The following is a 20,787-nucleotide window of genomic DNA, read 5'->3' as shown; positions in this document are numbered from 1 at the left end:
CATTAGCTGAGACACTGAGTGTCATTAAAAAATCTGTTCAGCCTTGGACAAAGGCACTAAGACTAGCTCTAGGTTAACATAAAAATGGCTGCAGGAAGAAACAAAAATCAGTGAAGGAAGAGTTGTGGCAAGGAGTGAGATATTTTATTGGATCAGCTGGATTAACCCCCATGCCCCACATATTTTATCTTGACACAAGTGTTGGGGAAGCAGCTGAAGACAAACATTGACATAAGAGAAATTAGGAAAAGTCCTGTCATGGCTCTGGGTCTGCCACCAAGCCCGGCCCTCCTTCTCCACTGCTTGCTATGGCAGTGAGCTGGACAAAAGTGGAGTAACTCTCTTTTTTATCTCCTTAGGGGTCTCGGGGATTCCCAGGAGAGAAGGTAGGGAGCTATTTCCTCATGCCACAGCAGTGAGCATGAGTGTGTGGCACATCAGTATCCCCCTCCCCATTCCCCCTTCCTCTCGGTGAGCATTTGCCCCTTGCCTTCCTTCCACAGGGTGAACTGGGAGAAATGGGTCTGGATGGCATTGATGGAGAAGAGGTCAGTAATTTTAATATTTTTTCTCTTAATGACTTGATGCTTCAGTGAAGTATCTAAAAAGCACCTTGGAAGTGGCAAATATTCTAAAATATTTTTCTTTTTTTTAGGGAGACAAGGGTTTGCCTGGCTCCTCTGGAGAGAAGGGATATTCTGGCAGGAGGGTAGGCTTTAAACCCTTTTACACTGGGGCTAAATGATGGCATAGGGGTGGATTTGAGCCAGGTGGAAAGGCATCGTGCTCCCCTCAGGGCTGAGGGCTGGGCAGAGATGCTTTCAACAAGCAAGAGCTGCTTTTCCTAACTCTCCCTCTCTTCCCACAGGGAGATAAGGGAGTTAAGGGTGAACGAGGGGAACGAGGCGACCGTGGGCTCCGTGGAGATCCGGTAAATACTGCTAAGGCATCTTCTTGATTTTCCACACACTTTCCACTGATCCTGGGGTCAGCAGAGAGGCTGGCTCTGGCTTATTAAATGCTGTTTGACAGTGGCAGGTCCCAGGACAGAGCAAGGACTCAGAGGTGACATGTGGGTACCACGTGATACCAACCCATCCATCACTGCTTCACCATATTAAAATTCCCCTTCCTTGTCTTCTTCAGTATTACTTCTCAGCTGAAAAGCTGTGTCTGTCTGAAAACAGCAGCAAGACTTAATCTATTTTAGTCAAAAAAAGAAAAAAATAAAAGGAAAAAAGTTGGTTCTCAGCTCTAGCTGAGAACTCTCTCGGTTTATGAGATTTGATTTTCGTGTTCCACTTACACAGATGTTTCTCATTGCTCTGTTGCTTGCAGGGAGAGTCAGGAGCTGATAATACTCAACGGGGCCCCAGAGGACAAAAGGGTGAAATTGGACCAATGGTAAAATTTCTTTGTTACCTTGTGTTGTTTTTTGGTTTTTACAACAGAATGGGCCAGAGAAAGGGAGAAAAAAGGATGCTACCAAAAAGATGGAAATTCCTTAAACTCACTGTGCCTTGTCAGATAGAATATTTTTTTCCACTAGAAAATGTTGTTGGTTTGCAACCAAAGAGGTCAGTTTAGAAGATGTTTTGTGTAAAAAGCACCTTTAAAAATTATTATTATTTTACAATGCCTTTTTGGGATATTGTCTCTGAAAAGAACTTTATACTTGGAAATTACCTTCGTGTGTTCTCATGGGTCATATACAAAAACAGAGAACTGATTAGATTACACCAAATCTAAGCCTCCTGATTCACCTGAAACCTTTGCAAGAAAAAAAAAACAAACCCACATGTTCCTTAGAAAATTTCAAAACCCGTCTGTTTTCACATCAGCTCACAATAAAAAAATGCATCTTAATTTGTCAGAAGGCATTTCCCAAAGAGTAGGAATGTTGACTTCTGCTGGCTCAGAAACTTGCTGGAAACTCTCTGTGAGTTGTTAGAAGGATTCCCACCAAAGGCAGGACTTTTAACTTGTGTGAAAGCATGAAAGGTGCCATTTTTTGAGAACTGAATCTGTTTTCTCAGTGCCTGCTCATCTCAGGGCTCTCACTTGAGTTTTGTTTTTCCTTTAGGGAGATCCTGGACCAGCAGGGCTGGAGGGCCAAGAAGGTGAAGTGGGAAGGAGGGTGAGTTGCCAGACCTCCAGTCAGCACAGCCCAACCTTAGACTGACCATAACTTTCCCCCTCCTTCCTTTCCATGTATTTTGTTTCACAAACATCAGGTATTCAACTTCAAAGCCTAATAAGCCACCCTCCAAAAAAGATAAAAATCTCAAAAGGAAAATGTCTCATGGCTTCCTGGCTTCTTGTAGAGACTTTAAATGTTGAATTTATTCCCATACAAATAACTCAGTGCTCAGATCAGTGGAGTTACACATGATTTATATATGAGGCCAGGTTGGATGGTTCTTGGAACAGCCTGGTCTAGTGGAAGGTGTCCTTGCCCATGGCAGGAGATTGGAATTAGATGGTCTTGAAGGTCCCTTCCAATCCAAACCAGTCTGTGATTCCATGATATGCATCCGCATTTGGCTGATGGTTTTGGAAAGGCAAAAACTGAGCTGGGATGTCTGGGATGTGTTCCCTGCTGCGTGTCCCTCCTGTCCCAGGGAGGGTGACACACTCCTGACATGCGTGAGGGAGCAGCTCACCTACATGGGGGATATGAGGAGGAAAAAACATGCCCAAGTCTGATTTAAGAGATCTGACCACGTGGATTTCCCTCTCCCTTTCCCCCCAATAGTTTAAAGCAGCCAAATGTAATTTTTGGACTATAAGAAGCATTGATAAGAAGCACTGATCTACAAGCAATAGGGAAAGGTGTGCTTGCATATTAGATCAACAAGCCTCATGGTTTCTTCATTTGCAGGGCATGGCAGGACGAAGGGGACCCATAGGAGTAAAGGTAGGTGGTGGTGGAATAACACATGGGGCTCCTGCCACACCACGGGCCAGGCAGCCTCAGCAGCCAGAGGGATGTGCCAAGAGAAGGCACATGCAGGCTTTGCTTCTTCCTCTCTGCCTCCTCTCTCCTCCAAATTTCCCAGCTCCTCCTCCTCCTCAGGCTCATCTCCCTGTGTGCTCCTTGCTGGACTCAGTGCAGAACAAGCTGTCCACGTGCCTGCCTGTCTCCCACAGCATTCCCTGGTGGGATGGGATTCCATGTGCTGCTGGGGCAGTGTCACAGGGCCAAGGCATGATGGTTGATGGCCACTGATTGTAGGAGGCAAATTGCCCCCATCATCACTGTGCTTATTGTCTGCTAATACCATATCTTGGGAAAAAAAAAAAAAAAAAAAAAAAAAAAAAAAAAGGAAAATCCATTCTTTCCTGCTCTTTGTGCAGCTGTGGAAAGCCTGATCTCCCCTTTTCCTTCCCATGGTGCTGACCACATCTTCCCGTGCTAACCTGCACTGTGCTGTTTTTTATTTCCAGGGCACCACGGGCTCGCCTGGTCAGCCAGGGCCAGCTGGAGAGCAAGGCATGCGAGGGCCACAGGTCAGTGAGCTCACAGCAGAGGAGAGGCCTTGCCTCATGGTGTTACTTCATCACAGCCACTTCCCCAGAGAGTCTCACCCACAAAGACTGTTGGGATTTGGGCATTTTCGGGTATGCTGTGGCCTGGCTGTCCCGCCTGCCACTGTGTTCACACCAGCCAAGGTGTGACGTGTGTGCAAAGCATCCCTCAGACACTGCAGCGTTTGCTTCCCCTTGGATCTTGGTGTGTTTCTGCCCACGTGTGCTGACAGCCTCTCTTTTCTTCCCACACAGGGTCCCCCTGGCCAGGTTGGCACACCAGGCATCAGAGGAGAGCAGGGTGTCCCTGGACCCAGGGTAATCCTTCTGCTGCTTCCCAGACGTTGGCACAACTATACTGTTGCCCAACTAATAAGATTCCAATGTGTCTTCATATTCCCCTCTCCTAGGGCTCCATCTCTGGTCCACTCTCTTTTTAACACTCTCTTCCAGCGTGATTCTCCTCTCCACTTACGCTCAAGATTTCTTGATCAAAAGTTACAGAAGAGAAAGAGCTAAAAGCAACCGCAGAGGGGTCAGGACTTCAGTGTTTGACACATTATTCCAATTTTAGTTAAAGAGGATCCCTGAAGGACTGGTGGGGCATCTCTGTGATGTTTCATCCCCTGAAGACAAAGCATGACCATCTCACATGCCTGCAGGGGCCACCCCATGTATTTATTTCTCCCTCCTGCTGCATTCCTCAGCCACACCCTCTGACACAAAGCCACACTGCATTTCCCCAGCCCCAGCATGATTTTCCCCCTCCTGCTTTCCCGTGGGTGTTCTCTTAGGGACAATACAAATTGCTGCTGACATTTGCATTGAACTGAGCTGGAACTCCAGCTTTTCCCAAACATGAAGCAGACTTCTGAATTTCCTGAGGTCTTTTGAGAGACACTAGTAGTCAGTATATGATTTCGATGGTCATCCAATTCCCTAGTTCCTGGCTCCCGAGTTTCCTTGAACATTGCCAACATGCCTCTCCCCATTTCTATTCCAGGCTGGGAGTGGACCTCCAGGACCCCCAGGAGAACGTGGCAGGATTGGTCCCCTGGGAAGAAAGGTATGTTTTCAGGAGCCCTGGGCACCAACAACTAAAGCTGCATTGAAAAGCTGCTGGATTTTGCAAGGGCTTAAAGAAATACATGAGATGAACCTCTTGGGCTTGCACAGTGTGGACAGAAGCAACTCTGTGCTCGTTGTCTCATTAGGCTCCCATTTCAGTGAACTGAGCAACTGAGATTCCCAATCAACTTTCCTGGGCAGATTCTCAGAAAATGCTCATGTGGGAAGGTTTTATCTTTCTGAAATCACCAAAGGTCCCACAAAAGAGCACAGGGCAGCATTTCAGGCTGTGTAGGTCGAGTGGTGCCTTTCTGCCATGTGGAGGGCTGCAGACTGCTCTGTGAGAAGAAACCAGTGTTGATGGGGAGGGGAAGGCTCAGAGCAGCCTGGAGTTTCAGCACATGCTTTAACAGATGCTCCTCTTTTTAGGGTGAGCCTGGAAACCCTGGACCCAAAGGGCCGAACGGACAGCCAGGCCCACGAGGAGAGATGGTGAGTGTGGTCATGCCCTCACGCCTCTAAGGGCACTTGAGGAAATTTAAGGAACATTTAAGAGTTTCACAAAGCCCTGTGGCTTCAGTGGGTTCTTTCTGTTGGTGCTGCTGGACCTGTGGGATTTAAGTTGTTTACACATCACATATCATTTACATATGAATGAGTCTGGCTTTCCAATTTTAGGGTGATGATGGACGAGATGGAATTGGTGGCCCAGGTCCTAAAGGCAGGAAGGTAAGTGTATGCTCAGCATTCCCACCTCCTCAACAAGGACAAGGAAGCAGCCAAGATCTCCAGTGCAGATGGATGAGGGCATTTTCTAGAACATATCCAAATTAACCTTTCTGTTGTTTCAGGGAGAACGTGGCTTCGTAGGTTACGCAGGGCCAAAGGTAGGTGCAGCCCACGAGCTGTGCATTTATTTTCCAAGCAATTTTCCAGGGGCCTGTGCAGGTTTAGAGCTGCTGTTTGTGGTTTTCCCCTCCTAGGGTGGACCTGGTGACCGTGGTGTTGCTGGAGGCCCCGGCCCCAAAGGAAACAGAGGCCGCAGAGTAAGTTGGACCATGGTACAAATTTTCCCTTGTGCATGAATGCCCTGAAAGACGGACATATCTTTTCCTCTAAGTGCTCCTGGCAGTCCTCCTGCAGATGTTCATGGAGAGGACTTCTCTGCTCTCTCTTTCTAGGGAAATGCAGGAGTACCTGGGACACCTGGTCAGAAGGGAGAGATCGGATACCCTGGGCCATCTGTAAGTGTTCCTTGCATTGCTGATTGGCTTAATGTAATGGTCCCTGTGGGTGCCAGGGGTTGAAAAATAAGTCCATCACCATCTCCTGCTGATTTCAAGTTGGGGAAATCCTTCTTTATTTGTCTTGGATGTGTCTCTATAAATTTTTAAGCAGCTGTTTATTGCTGACAAATATTTACCCTTCTTCAAACCAAAGGAAAAAGTCAAGAGACATGCTCTTACCAGGCATTAGGAATTCCCCATGGCAATATGTCCCTTAAAATTCCTTCTAGGAGACTCTCATCTCTTTATCATTCATACCCCACAAAGGATATTGGCCATGACCAAAACTGGCTGGCACAAGGCTCCCTAGAAAGGCCAAGGTGGACCTGGAGCATCATAACCCATAGAATGGTCTGGGTTGGAAGGGACCTTAAAGATCATCCAGTTCCAACCACCCTTTTGGGTTTGGCCTCAGATAGGTTACTCCTCACACAGAAGAGCCCTGTACTCTGTTGTTGGAAACACAGCTGAAAACAGACAGATTTTCCCTTGGCTCCTGCATGACCCATGGTTCAGTAGTTATTCTGACAGCGTTCATAAGGCACCCTGGAGATGCACTTTGCACTCAGCTTCTCTTCATTCTTTGAAACAGGGCCTTAAAGGCGAGAAAGGAGAATCCAGAGATGTAAGTGTGGCATAATTTCTCTCTTGTTTTGGAACACCCCTGGGTTGGCTGTGTGACATATCTCTTTCCCCCCCTTTCTTTATTTCCTAAAGCAATGTGCCCTGGTGCGGAACATCAAAGACAAATGCCGTGAGTACCTCAGTGCTTTGCTAAGTCCCTGTCTCTACCCTTATTTGCCCATCATGTTACAAGAATGGCACTGACCAAGCTGTTTTTTCCTCTCCATCTTTTCCACAGCTTGCTGCTACGGTAAGTCTCATTCAGTCCTTTAAACCCCGGGGTGGCTGCATGTCACAATTGTTGCTCTCCCCATGTATGAATGATTTACCCCTGCTGAGGGCACTGTCCTTGAATCCTGACGGCTGCTTGAGGCATGACTTGTTCCCAATGCCCATTCCCAACAGGTCCCAAGGAGTGCCCTGTCTTCCCAACCGAGCTGGCCTTTGCTATTGACACCTCCTCTGGTGTCGTGAGGGAGGTTTTCAACAGGATGAAGCAAACTGTGCTCAGAGTGGTCAACAACTTAACCATTGCTGAGAGCAACTGTCCCCGGGGGGCACGGGTGGCCCTCGTCACCTACAACAATGAGGTCACCACCGAGATCCGCTTTGCTGATGCCAGGAAGAAATCCAGCCTCCTCCAGCAGATCCAAAACTTCCAGGCAACGCTGACCACAAAGCCACGCAGTCTGGAGACTGCCATGTCCTTCGTGGCCAGGAATACCTTCAAGCGTGCCCGCAGTGGCTTCCTGATGAGGAAGGTGGCTGTCTTCTTCAGCAACGGGGACACCAGGGCGTCCCCGCAGCTCAACGATGCTGTGCTGAAGCTCTACGACGCCGGGGTTGTGCCGGTGTTCCTCACCAGCAGGCAGGATGCAGTTCTTGCAAGAGCTCTGGAGGTTGGGGTCCTCATCCTTTCTTTATTTTCTGCTCATGCCCTCGGTCTGATTTCACAGTGTTGGATGCCACAAGCAATGCTTGGCTTTCAGAGGCCTCTCAAATGTGGAAGGCTGGCCAAACTCATCCATCTATTAGGAGGGAAGCCCTAATTTTGTTACTACCACAGCACATGCTGAGAATTGCTAGTGAGACCACTCTTTTCCCATGCCGTGGCTGCAGGGTGCAAAGTGTAGGATGAAACAGAAGGAAAAGTCTGACAGAAAGGCAAAGGGTGGGAAGGTGGGAGTACATTAGCTTGGTTGGCAGAGGGAGAGTGTACAGACAGAGATTGAAAGCCACAAAAAAGCCCCAGATAAACTCACAGCACTGGTTCAAGTGGTCCCTTTTCTTGGAGTTTATGACTCTAAACTGACATCGGGGACATGAGGCTCCTCCAAAAGGGATCCACCAATAGCATTGTGCTGAGCAGAGATTTCCTCAGAGCTGTGGGTTGCCCTGCCCTCCTCTGAGCTGAGAGCAGCAGAAGGCAGCACTACTGACTCAGTGTGTTTCTGTTTCCATCTCACCAGATCAACAACACAGCCGTTGGTCACGCCATTGTTCTTCCAACCAGTGGCGGTCAGCTGAATCAAACCATCCAGAGGCTTTTGACCTGTCACATTTGTTTGGGTAAAGTATCCAATTTCTCCTCTAGACAGTTCCAAATCCTTCTGGCCACGCAGCAGTCAGTTGTAAGAAGGGAAGCCCAACTTGGGAGTCAGCCCTTTCGTTGATGGATACAAGGGATTCTTGGGTTGAGCGGAAAACATTGGCATTGTGAATGAGGTTTGCTGGGTGTTCTCCGCTTTGTAAAGAGAAGCTCCTTTTTTGTCTGGTTGCCACTTTTACAACCCAAATACTGATAGCTAAGTGCTCTAAAAAATGGCCTTCTGCCACTTATGACAGAGCGCTTCAGAGATATCCCCTTGGACAAAGGAGCACATTAAAAAATACTGAACACATAACTGAATGTGTTGTGGGACGAAATGACTTTGGGATCAAGCAATGGACCAGTGAATGTCCAGGGCTTGATGGTGTTTCATGTGACACAGGAGATGTTTACAGTGATGAGGGAGGGTTGTGTTCAGGTCCTGCAGGTGAAACCCCTTGTGTTTCTTCCCCAGATGTGTGTGACCCCCATCCCAGCTGTGCTGGAACTGGCCAGAGACCTGGGTTCCGAGACAGAAGGGCAGCCCCCACCGACGTGGACACGGACATAGCCTTCATCCTGGACAGCTCCGAGTCCACCACCCCCCTGCAGTTCAGTGAGATGAGGAAGTACATTTCCCACATTGTAACTAACCTGGAAATCAGCTCAGAGCCAAAAGTATCCCAGCACCATGCCAGAGTGGCCGTTCTCCAGCAAGCTCCTTACGAACACGAAACAAACTCAAGCTTCCCACCAGTAAAAACTGAGTTCTCACTAACTGATTATGCGTCCAAAGAGAAGATCATTAATTACCTCCACAATCAAATGACCCAGCTCCAGGGCACGAGGGCTCTGGGAAGTGCAATTGAACACACAATCGCTCATGTCTTCGAAAATGTGCCGAGCCCTCGGGATCTAAAAGTCATAGTTCTGATGATGACTGGAAAAGTGAACAAAAAAGAACTCGAGCACCTGCAGAGGGCTGTCATCAATGCAAAATGCAAAGGGTACTTCTTTGTTGTCTTGGGCATCGGCAGGAAGGTGAATGCCAAGAACCTCTACAGCCTTGCCAGCGAGCCAAACGACGTGTTCTTCAAGCTGGTTGATAAACCAGGAGAGCTCCATGAAGAGCCCTTGCTGCGTTTTGGGACACTGCTGCCATCCTTTATCAGAAGTAAGTGCAACATCCTGCAGCCCAAGTGTCATGGAAGAGGCAACACATGGCCTCTGAAAGGCTTTGAGCAGCAGGACCCACTGAAGTTAGTCTCTTTTCTTATGGTTTGTACTGTTTGGTGCCATTTGGGCTGCTCATACTTTACCGAGTTGAGTATATCTGGGTTTTGTTCACTTTGGCCTCCCCATCCCCTTCCATGTTGATCCTCCAAGTAGAGTTTGCTCTTCAGTGTGCTTTGCCTTGGTCTCCATGCGCTCACCTGTGGATTCTGATCTCATCCCCCCTGGCTTGCCTCACACATAGATCCCACTGAGGCCCTTTGCAGAACTTCCTTGGAGCTCCTTGAACACCCAGCAAATCTTTCTTCCCAACTTCAGCCTAAACATCATGTCCAGCAGGCCCTTGGCTGGCTCAGGTCGAGACATGGAGTTGCTCTATGCAGATTTAAGGACCAGATGTACAGGATTCTTTGCTCAGGGATAAATAAAGCTGCTGTATTTGGGATGTGCTGACTGTGCCTTGAAAATCTACATCTCAGCTTAGCTAGAGAACCCAGGCTGGACCTCCAGCTGCCACAGATCCTAAACACACCTGTCCAGAAAGGATAAGAAGTAGACATCTTTCAGGAAATCTAGTTTTTAGCAAAAATTCCTGAAAACCACATTAGTGGGCTGATATACCACTAATTCAGGAATGTCTTGCACTAAATAGGAAGCAAACATCTGGAAATAAATGTTTAGGTTATCTCAGTTTGTTTTTTCCATTTACTGATTACAGAAGTCCTGGAAACTTCTAACTCTTGAAAAAAATAACATTACCTGTGTGGTTGGAAGTGCCTTGTTACAAGAAATGTGTTTATAAGTGACAGACTCAGGCAAACAGCCCGCTTGTAGTTAAGGCCCTCTTGTTTGTAAACTGGAATAACAAATCTCCCAACCCAGGATGTTGCAGTAACCAAAAATCAAGCAAGAAAAGGAAACTTATTTCCTGTTTTTTTTTTTTTTTTTTTTTTCTTTTTCCCCTAATTAAGAAGAAATAAATGTAATGTGTTGGTGGTGGGTATCCACCATCTTCAACTCCAGTATTTAATGTCTCTCTCCATCTCCAGGTGAATTTGCTTTCTACCTGTCTCCAGAGATAAGGAAACAGTGTGAGTGGCTCCAGAATGGTCAGCAAGTCCAGAGCCAGCACCCCGTGCTCATCGGGCAGAAAGCAGTGTGAGTAATGCTTTAGAGAAAAGGAAAGGAAAAGCAACTTCACTTTCAAAAAATCAGGATTGTCTTTTAATTAATATAATTCTAATAATATTTCAATTAATTTTACTGGTTCCCCCAATTAATTTTACTGGGGGAACCAAAAGAGCAACAGAGATATCTTATAGAGAAGGGTAATGTATAATTTTAAATTTGGAGTAAATTTCATATTTATAAATGTATAAAAATATGAAGGAGGTATATGCTGACTTTGATCGTGTAGGTCAGGGATTCCAGAAATTACTATTAATTTGGGGCTTTCTACTCCAAACATTATTTTCAGAGGCTGGGCTGCCCTGGGTTGTCTGATACACAGAATCCAGCACAGCACCCACGCTAATGTTTTCTGAAGAGAAGTGAAAGCTTGTTGTCACCCAGACTCACTGGTGGCACAGAGCTGTCCTGGCTTTAGAAGGCCAAGCCCCTTGAGGCACACTGCAGATCTGTCTGCTGAGTCCACCCTTATCAGAGAATCACAGAACAGTTTGGGTTGGAAGGAACCTAAAGAAGATCTTCTTCCAAGACCTTGCCACGGGCAGCGAAACTTTCCACTAGGGGCACTTTGCACTGCTTGGATCTAAGCACTTTTCACTCCCCACTGTGGGCAAATCTAAAGCTGGCAAAGACTCTTGACCTCAGGTGGGTTCTTGCCAGTGGTTTCTAGGTCAACTCATCTCTGTTTCCACAATTCTGCTCAGGTTCGTGGCCCCCAACGCAACCGCCAGCCGGACCTTCACCGCCAGCACCACGGTCAGCGCAACCATCAAGCCAGTGGCGAGTGCCCATGCCAGAACCACTCCTGCCAGCACCACGGCCCAGGCCAGAGCCCCCGAGACCACCTCAGCCAGCCCCGTGGCCCCGGGGAACGCCACTGCCCAGGGAGCAGCTAGTGCCACCACCCACACCAAAGCCAGGGCCAGCAGCAACGCCACAGCCGCCGTGGCCGGTGGCAGGAGGAGACACAGCGGTACGTGAGCAGCTCTCCCCATGTGGGCAGTGCCTTCCTCTGGGCTGAGACACAGCAGGTTGTGGCTCTTCTTGCCCCCTGAGAGGATTATTCCTGTGGGAAATGTCACCCAGAGGCCAAATTTCGGTTTTAGGTGTAAATCAGGAAGTCTATGCTGGGACGTTGTCAACATGTGTTAAGAATTTTGTGCAAAAATGGGTGCCTCTAGGCAAAACACAAGCAGGAACAATACATCCAGCTACAGAGAGCTTCTCTTGCAAGTGTGGCTCATTTGTTTCCATTATTTCCTTGGAGCATTGCCCCTTGGCCAAGTTTTGCTATTAATGGTGGTTCATATAATGACATTGTTTGAACTCTCAGCTAATAGGAATAGTTAGTCCATCAATGGATCGGTGTGGAGACCTGTTTGGGAATGCCAAGCCTCTTTCATGTGAGCACAGTTCATACAAAGAGGTATTTTGGCAAGGGTGTACAGGCAGATCTGCACTAGCTGAGCAAGGGTCAAAGAATGTATCCAAGCACAGGGAAGCTCATCCAGTCACTGATGGCAAGTCCCTTCATAAATAATAAAAATCAATAAATAAAAGCAATCAGCTTTTGCAAGGCTAATGCTTTTATCAGCTTGAGGGGAATAAACTTTTCTGGGTGTTTCTGCTCCACCAGTGCTTCAAGCAATCAAGGTCTCATCCAGTGATCTGCCAGAGCAGGAAAACCTTTCCGTACCAACTTCTTTGACCTGTTAAGGTTATCATCCCTGGAAGTGTTCAAGACCAGGTTGGACAGGGCTTGGAGCAACATGGTCTGGGGGAAGATGTCCCTGCTCATGGCATGGGGTCGGAATGAGATGGGCTTGAAGGTCCCTTCCAACCCAAAGCAGTCTGTGATTTTATGTTCACTCTTAGGCAGGCTTGGCTTGAAGGTCTTCAGCAGCTCAGTGAATCCATTGCACCCTAGGGAAGGAAGGATCTGACTGGGCACATTTACAGTGGTTGGGAAAGTGCTGGGAATTTCAAGCTGTGAGAATCTTGTAAAAAAAAAAAAGAAAAAAAAGGCTTTGATTTGCTAGATTGCAACAGATTATTAAAGATAAATAAACTACTTGGTGAATCATCTGAGCCATGGAAAACAAAGCCTCCCCTGCAGTGGCATTTGAGACAGCCAGGTGCCAAGCTGGCTTGCACTTGCCATGGAAAGAAGATTCTGCAGCACTGAGGCACTTCTTCCTTGAGATCTTTCCCTCTTCATTCACTGCCCAGTGTCCCTTCTGATTCTGACTCTGCCCTGCAGCAAAGACCCACGACATCCAGATCACAGATGTCACTGAGAGCAGTGCCAGGCTGCGCTGGGCCAGCCCCGAGCCCCACAGCACCTTTGATGTCACTGTCACCTTGGCACACGACCAGTCCCTCGTGCAGAGGCAAAACCTGACCGGCACCGAGCACGTGATCCGAGGGCTCCGGAGCGGGCAGAAATACGTCGTCGTCATCACTGGCTACCAAAAATCCCAGCCCAAAGTAACTTACACAGGCTCATTCAGCACGAGTAAGTGACTCTTAAAAACATGTGGGCATTTGTTTTCTTTTTCATTAAGTGGGCACAAAAAGTGAGAGGGGAAAAAAACAAAAACAAGGGATCGGGAATCAGTTGGTACCAACAATCCCAGCCCTGGCTGTGCTAAGTTGTGTGACTTCACGTCTGCTGTCACCAGCAGGGTATGAGGTGTGGCAAATGTGTTTCTTTGAAAAATGGGAGGTTGCACTTCAGTGGGGTTAAATCAGCACAGAATGTGGAATAATTAAAGGCAGTCCCAGAGTGGGTTTGTTACATGATGGAGGGTTTGTACATTGGTGCAAAAGGTCTTGGTGGGGGCCCAGTCTGCACTACAGCAATTAATAATGAGCCAAACTTGTAAACTCAGTCCAGCCCGATTTCAAAATAAGCAAGAAAATCTGCTTCCCTAATAGCTATTCCCATATCTACTGATCTGCTTCCCACACTATCCAGAAAAACCCACAAAGAGGAGACGAAACGAAAGGTTTAGTCCCTTCGGGATCCAAACTCCATGTCTCCACATCCATCACCAAACTCTCTGGCATGGCCAAAAGTTGCTGTCTAAGACACAGCCAATTTTTTTTTTAATACAGTTGGCACAGAGGTGACTTGGCTTGGTGGTGTGAAGTTTGTGCTGGTCCTGCCAGTGCTGTGTCTGGCTTCCTCTGGCACTTCCAAGACAATTCCAGTGCCCATGGAGAGCCTTTCCTCTGGCTTCGGTGGGTTTGGACCAGTCCCTCACCTTTGCAAGCAAGAAACATGCCCACAAAAATGTTGAGAAAAGACATCAGTGGGTAGAAGTAACATTTGCATGTGCTGAATTGGAGCTCCCAAAGCCCAGTGAAGCTGCTTTTCCCATGGAATAAATCCTGAATGGGAATAAACTGAGTAGGCAGTGGTGGCAAGCTGTGACCTGGACACTGAGTAGGATTGTCCCCATTAGCCACACCCAAACCATACACTAAAGAAAAGTAAATCCAGGCCTTCCAGTGGCTGCAGACCCCTCCATGGAATTTTTTTTCACCTGTGACAATCCTCACCATAGCTTCTAGAGGGATGTGAGGGCTGATGGGAGGAGTGTGCTCCAAGAGAGCCCTTGAGGGAACAAGAGAGGACAGATCCCTCACGGACTGGCTCTCCTGGGGGATGCCATTTTTGTTCTGCCATCTCCAGGGCCAGGGAGACCAAAGCAAAGCTGGCTCCAGAGAGGGCACATCCAGCTCCTGAGCCCCTGCCCTGTCGGTGCTGCGGGCTGAGTGGGGCCATCCAAAGCAGTCATAAGGAGTCCTGAGGATGCTCCTCTGTGGTGACCTCCAAGGATGAGCCCAAGCAGAGCCACTGGGGAGGGAAGGTGATCCCATTCTGGCACGGCCAGGCAGTTGAGGATTGCTCATCCCATCAGCTGCCTCCAATAAACATTTCTCATATCTTTGTGCTGGGCTAAACAGATTGAGACGTGGCCCCCGTGCTGGAGCTGGGGCCAGGGGGTTTGTTTGTGACTGCACCGAGGGTGCTGCTGCTGCTGCCCTCCCCTTGAGTGACCCTCTGCCTCTCCCCACAGAGACCCTGGCGCAGTCCCAGGTGCCCCTGGCCAACATGATGCTCAACACTGAGCCACTGGAAGGGCCTGAGAATGGTGAGTGCGGGCCACGGGAGGATTGCTGGGCTGGGGGCTCTCGTAGTCCCCTAACACCAAGGGATCTGCACGTCCTTGGCTTTGCAGAGCCAGCTGATCATGGCCTTGGTGACACCCTTGGTGGTACAGGTCAGAGCCCTGCTTTGGGGTCTCTGCCTCTTTTCATGGCTTTGGGTGACATCAAGCTCATCACACCGGCGCTGTCACACTCGGTGGTACCATCAGTGTCACAACTCCTCCTCCAAGGGCCTGGAAGAGCTCCCAGCCTTCACCAAGCAGCACAGCCACGGCAGGCACACCAACAATGGATCTGCCATCCCAAACTCATCCCTGAATCATCGCTCCCGTGCCTTCCTTCAAACATTTTGCTTGCGCTGTGGCTCATTTTCTTCACAAAGCGGTCTGAGAGCACGGGGAAATGCTGCTGCTCAGCGTGTTCAGCCAGCAGCTGTGGAGCTGCTGTTGAGCTCTGCCTGCTGGTGGTGAGTGGGATGAGCATGGATCTCATTCATGCCTGGCTGCTGGCACCACTGGAGCTTTGTGCAGCCGAAGGGCCAAGGACCTGTTCTGGACCAACTGGTTTCTCCTTCCTGCATGACCCTTCATCCTTCCCTTCCCGTGTGCTCCTGCTCATTTGGCCCCTCTCCCTGGCGCTGCCATCCCCCTCATCCCCCCTTGTTCCCACCAGGTGACAAGCACCCCCTGGCTTTGTTTAACCCCTTGTTTAACCCCCTTGGCAAACCAGGTGTGTGGGCTTCTCCTGCCCCAGGGAAAAGGGATGTGCTACGTGCTTTGCTCTGCACTTCCACACAGACCTCTCCATCTCAGCTCCATTTGCTGACCCACTTGCAGCAAACACCTCTGCCTGAGGATTTATGGCAGCCAGCAATCCGGGGGGAGCATTCCCCAAGGATGCTAGTCCAAGGGTTTTCAACAAGACAAAGACTCTAACGAGGGCAGGGAATTGGGGATGGGTTTAGCTGAGCCTCCTCTCGTTCATGGGAGACACCCATGTGTAAATCTTCTGAGAGACCTTTGAGGAAAGCCCATGCTCTGCCCTCCTTATATGGGTAAAATAGCATGGATGGCCCAGCACAACTAACAAAAAGTCTGGGATTTGGACCTAAATTATAATTTTTTGGGCAGGAAAGGAACATATGTTTAAGTCTTCATTGAGCCTTCACATATACCAGGTGCAACTTGCTTTGAGAGATAAACACACTTAAGGACTAGAAGTTGCTGCCAGGACAAAGAGCTTTGAAAACAGGGCGGGGGGATTTGCGTGAGGCTCACTCCTGAGTGCACCAGTGGGGAGTAACGGGCTCCCACTATGGTGCTCCAAGGATCTGGGGTTCAGATCTGTGACAAAACCAAGAGCAAGAAGAGGTAAACTGGAGGCTGAGAAAGGTTTGCATCCAGCAAAGCAAGACAAAACACACCAGAGGGAAATGCCACCAGTCCCGAACCAGACTTTATTTTCCCTTTTTTCCCTCTTTTCAATCTCTTTGCTTTTTCAGCTTTTAACCCTCTCAGAATCACTTAACCTTTGCACCTTTTGCCATGCAGATTGGCCAGACCCTTGCTTGCTGGACTTTGACATGGGCATGCAGTGCAAGGACTATCAGATTGTGTGGTTCTTTGACTCCAAACACAAGTTCTGCAGCCAGGGTTGGTATGGTGGCTGTGGAGGTAATGCCAATAGATTTGAGACCGAAGCTGAGTGCTATAACAAATGCTTAAAGCCATGTAAGTACCCCACGAGGATTCACCCTTTTGCATTTTGTCCTCTTGTCAAATGATGTTCGGATCAGAGAGAAAACACCATTTAAAATCCAAAACCATGCACTTTTTCCTCCTGCAGCAGCAGATGAGAAAGCCATGCAGCAGCCACCCCTTGAGAAAAGATTATCATCAGGTAACACACCCCCCCAAAAAAAATTAATCATCACAAACAAAGCAAACCCATTCTTTCACCTTCACCATTTCACAGCATGCATCCAAAACTTAGTTTTCACATGCTCCTTCACACGACCATGTCCTTCCATCTGCTTTGCATGAGCCAGTCACTTTGCATGTGTGCTGTCCCACTAGGATGTGCTGTGCTGGCACAGCCTGAGTGGCAAAGCTCACTGGATTTCATGAGGGAGCTGGGGTTGCTGAACTGGAGCGTGGCATGGTCCCAAAGCGGTTTGTGTTATCTCTGTGTGACCAAGAAGTGCCACCCCTCTGCTGGAATGGAGAGAATTCCCAACATTTCTCTGCCTGTAACTAAAGCACCTGATGGAAAGTGTCTCCATGGGGCTTGGGCATTGCATGGAGACGTTTTCCTCCACCACCAAAAGAGAAAAGCCAAGCTTGAGGGAGGAGCCCGCAGGGAAACGGCAACGCCCTCCTCTCCTCAAGGAGTTTCTGAGGTTAAGGGGTTATGTTTGCAAACCTCTTCAAGACCTGGGAAGGGAGAAGAGGCTTGAAATCACCTGTGTTGGTTCAGCAAGGGTTTGGGATGGGAGCAGAGCCCAGAAAATCCTTATCAGAGCAGCCTTCCCCTCCCAGAGGTGTTTTAGGGCCCTTTGTGGAGCTGGGAGGGAAACCAAGGAGCGAAGACAGCTCTGGTACCTAAAGGCAGTGCTTTAGTCCTCCATGCAGTGGCATGACAGGGTTTGAAAAGGCAAATTACAGACCCTTCCACCTCATTTGACTTTCTTAGGTTCATTTTAGGATCCTTAAATCATGTTTGGGAACTTTTGTCACTGGCAGCCCAGCAGAGATGTGGAGGCAAGGAGGAGGCGGCCACCACCAGCCACAGAGATGTCTGGGGTGGCAAAAAGGGATTTCAAGGTGCTTTGGGGATGCAAATGGGCATCATGGATCCTCTGGCTGTAGTTTGGGCACTTTGCTGCCAGAGGAAGCAGCACACAGCTCCACTCCAGAGCAGGATTCCACCTTGGGAAAGCAGGGAAGCCTCCCTGATGAGGTTTTCTCTGGAGGCAGCGTATTTCTGCTAGTCCTGTCCCACAGGCCAGCCCCTTCTGATCACTGTCACATGCTTTGATGATGTTTCCAGCAACTGTTTCTGAGGCTAAAGTGATATTTCATCAACTTGGCACCGCTCTGCCCTGGGCACAGAGTCAAGAAAAGCAGCCTTGGGGCCCTGGAGGGATGTTCAGGTCTCTGCCCGCTGTGCTCTGCTCGCTTTATTCCCTTTCCATTTTCTGCAAAGCCAGAGCTTGAATCCACGTGGAAAATGGATACAGGACTTCAGTGCAGGTCACCTTTTCAGGTGCTGGGTGGTGGCTCAGGCTCTGGGTTCAGCCCTCAGCAGGTGCAACAATGAGAAATGAGTTGAGCCCCCAAAACTTAAGGCATTTTGGGTGCAAAAACGTGCACCAGACCACTTCCCTTTGGAAGCCTTTCAAATGTTGTGATCCCCTTTAATTATGGACCTTTTATATCATTTTTCTTGTGTAGATGTGGAACATGAGGCATGGTTTAGTGGTGGGCTTGGCAGTGCTGGAGTTATGGTTGGTCTCAAGGGTCTTAGAGGACTTTTTCAACCTTGATGATTCTATGGTTTTATTTTTTTTATTGTTACTAACTTTTTTACAGTGACAAAACTCTTTAAGTGTAACTGAGGAGCTCAGTTTCTCCATGGGATGATTTAAAACCCTGTCTCTCCCCATCTTTTCAACCTGCTACATTTTAAAACACATTTTAACTCCATCAATTCTTGGTTCTTGCTCTCCATCAATTCTTGGAAATTTTTGGGTAAACTTTTGTTTCATTTCAGACTGAAATAGGGGCAAATTAGGTTATATAAGCAAAAGAAATCCTTCTGTTTTGATTAGTGTTTGGATTTCATTCCTGTGCAGGGTTTGGGGTAGAGTCATTCCTGTGTTTCACATCTGCTGGATTTCAGGGTTTTGGAAGGTGGGGAAGAAGGCAAATGAGCTTTGGAAAAAGAAAACCTGAATATAAAAAAAGGCAAAGAGCCTGCATAAGGCACGGGGAAGCTTTTGGCTGTAGGAGCCCAAAAACAAAGCTGGACTGGAAGGTCAATACTGATTTCTGACTCCTCCTTATCTGTGGTGTTTATGCTGTGCTGAGCAGAGATGGAACAAGCTCCTTCTGCTTTCCTGTGTGAAGGGAGGTGTTTTAATTTCATTTAAATAAAAACACTTGGCAATTTCATTTTGCCACATCCAAAATGTGCAAAATGTGCTCTGTTGTTTTGCTCCCTGCTCACCCAGTGAGGGATGCGAGATGCCATGGGCAGTGTGTGGTGGACCCAGGAGCATCTTCACAAGGAAAATTTCTCTTTTAAATGAAGTCAGTCCTTTTAGTGGTGCCACTACTTCTTGCCTTGCAGCCCAGCCAGTCCTCTCCCAGTTCTGGAACCTGCCAACTCATTTCCCACAGATCCAAGGGATTTACAGACAGCCACTGCCATGCAACACTCTTCCTTCATCGCTCCTGGATGCGTGGCAGCAACACAGGAGACAAACAAACTTGTGACCTCCAGGGAAAGAGGCTCTCTTTGCAAAGAAGGAGATGGGATTTAGTCCTCTAAACCAGGAGATTGCACAGTCTGAGCTGTGGATGCCCTTTCTCAGCTTGCATTCCAGCCCTGCCCTGCAGACACACCCAGAAAAGGCTGTGCTTCACCCAGGAGTGCTACTGACCACTGTTGCTCCTGCTTTTTTTTCCACAGTCATGGATATCTGCCGGCTGCAGAAGGACGAGGGCACCTGCAGGAACTTTGTGCTGAAGTGGTACTACGACCCCGAGACCAAGAGCTGCGCCCGCTTCTGGTACGGCGGCTGCGGCGGCAACGAGAACAGGTTCAACACGCAGAAAGAATGTGAAAAACTCTGCTCCCCTGGTAAGAGGGACCAGCCAAATCCCTGGTATTCCCCCTCTGCTGCTCCTGGCAGTTACCTCGTTTATCTTCCCTCGATATCCTGCATCAAAACCTTATTTATTCCTTCTTTCCCCACCAGGTGCCATCAACCCCGGCGCGGTGACGACGATGGGGACATAGAGCCATGGGCTGGCCAACACTTACCTCTGAGACAGCATCACCTTTGCCACCTTGCCCCTATAGAAGCTAAGGGTATAGACAACCTTGCACTGTAATATTTCATGCTTTTAACTCCCAAGCAAACCCCGAGGAGAGGGTTTTGCTGCATGACCTATCAATATGGTGCTAAACTGTTTGTGGACTGAGTGCTACACGTGCCCGGGTTATATTGTATAGCTTCAACATTGCCAAATATTTACCCAAGTGCAGATTGTCATTGTCTCTCAACATGTCTCTAAATTAGCCTTTTTCCCCCCAGTTCTGGCTGTCTGCCTATCTAAGGCACCATAAAAATGAGTAAAAAAAAAAAAAAATCATCATAATTTCACTGCAACTTGTTACCTGCTTGCTTTTAGCCTTCTCATAACTGAGTGTAATTTTACAGGGGAAGCCTTTGTGTAAGAGAGTGGCTGATTCTGATTAAAAATTGGTTCCATTTTCACTCTTCCTCTTTTTTTTTTTTTTTTTTTTTTGTCCTTTTGCTGGATTTGATCTCAGACTAGATCTCTTGTATGCATTTGTACCACATGTGGCCAACCAAACTAGCAAGGAAAAGGAAGCAAATTTTCCAAATGCAAATGCACTGCTGGGACCAAGGCCTCAGTTAACAAATCTTTAAATTGTGGTGTAGGATGCCTCTGGCATTCTTCTGATGTTGTATGTTTTATAAAATACAAAGCAAAGCAGTCTGGGGAGGGGGAGCAGTGGGAGGGAGGGGGGTTTTATTTTTATTGTGGATTCTGTGTCAGGAAGTCTATACAACGAACTTTTAAATAAAGTCTAATGGAGGTTTTGAGAAACTTGTGGGTCTGTCTTTGTTAAAGCCAGTGTGGGCATCAATGGAATAATTTTCCAGGGTCTGGAATGCAATTATTTGTGGGGTGGGGGGAATCCCACTGTTCCTCCAAGGGAATATGGAGGTAGTAAGGGTATTCAGGGGGACAGCACTGAGAGGCTTCTGGCAACCTGGAGGTTTCCAGCTTGGAAAAAAATGTGGAAACACAGATATCTTGGTTGTGAAACCTCCATTCTGAA

At 48.1% G+C, this 20,787-nt stretch overlaps 1 protein-coding gene across 9 annotated transcripts in view; it reads left to right on the top strand.

Moving 5' to 3' along the window:
- Window positions 1-20,507, top strand: part of COL6A3 (collagen type VI alpha 3 chain) — a 58,301-nt gene extending 37,794 nt beyond the window's left edge. For 2 of the 9 annotated variants that reach the window (XM_041411712.1, XM_041411711.1), the window contains exons 17-45: window positions 360-386; window positions 504-548; window positions 656-709; window positions 869-931; window positions 1,339-1,404; window positions 2,084-2,137; window positions 2,882-2,917; window positions 3,448-3,510; window positions 3,784-3,846; window positions 4,532-4,594; window positions 5,026-5,088; window positions 5,275-5,325; window positions 5,448-5,483; window positions 5,580-5,642; window positions 5,778-5,840; window positions 6,475-6,507; window positions 6,600-6,636; window positions 6,745-6,756; window positions 6,912-7,405; window positions 7,976-8,075; window positions 8,570-9,268; window positions 10,377-10,485; window positions 11,220-11,488; window positions 12,776-13,030; window positions 14,601-14,675; window positions 16,242-16,421; window positions 16,537-16,590; window positions 19,384-19,554; window positions 19,673-20,505. In XM_041411712.1, coding sequence (XP_041267646.1) covers window positions 360-386; window positions 504-548; window positions 656-709; window positions 869-931; window positions 1,339-1,404; window positions 2,084-2,137; window positions 2,882-2,917; window positions 3,448-3,510; window positions 3,784-3,846; window positions 4,532-4,594; window positions 5,026-5,088; window positions 5,275-5,325; window positions 5,448-5,483; window positions 5,580-5,642; window positions 5,778-5,840; window positions 6,475-6,507; window positions 6,600-6,636; window positions 6,745-6,756; window positions 6,912-7,405; window positions 7,976-8,075; window positions 8,570-9,268; window positions 10,377-10,485; window positions 11,220-11,488; window positions 12,776-13,030; window positions 14,601-14,675; window positions 16,242-16,421; window positions 16,537-16,590; window positions 19,384-19,554; window positions 19,673-19,713 — 3,339 coding nt within the window. In that variant the 3' untranslated portion in view covers window positions 19,714-20,505. Of the gene's footprint in view, window positions 1-359; window positions 387-503; window positions 549-655; window positions 710-868; window positions 932-1,338; window positions 1,405-2,083; window positions 2,138-2,881; window positions 2,918-3,447; window positions 3,511-3,783; window positions 3,847-4,531; window positions 4,595-5,025; window positions 5,089-5,274; window positions 5,326-5,447; window positions 5,484-5,579; window positions 5,643-5,777; window positions 5,841-6,474; window positions 6,508-6,599; window positions 6,637-6,744; window positions 6,757-6,911; window positions 7,406-7,975; window positions 8,076-8,569; window positions 9,269-10,376; window positions 10,486-11,219; window positions 11,489-12,775; window positions 13,031-14,600; window positions 14,676-16,241; window positions 16,422-16,536; window positions 16,591-19,383; window positions 19,555-19,672 lie in introns of all 9 variants that reach the window. The other 7 variants (XM_041411717.1, XM_041411715.1, XM_041411718.1 and 4 more) reach the window with 5 other exon arrangements.
- Window positions 20,508-20,787: the final 280 nt, after the last annotated feature.

Source organism: Onychostruthus taczanowskii, unplaced genomic scaffold (genome assembly GCF_017590055.1).
Source record: "Onychostruthus taczanowskii isolate IOZ18803 unplaced genomic scaffold, ASM1759005v1 scaffold37, whole genome shotgun sequence".
Taxonomy (NCBI): Eukaryota; Metazoa; Chordata; class Aves; order Passeriformes; family Passeridae; genus Onychostruthus; species Onychostruthus taczanowskii.
Note: the sequence above shows the minus strand (reverse complement) of the source record. Positions and strands in the feature narration are given on the sequence as shown.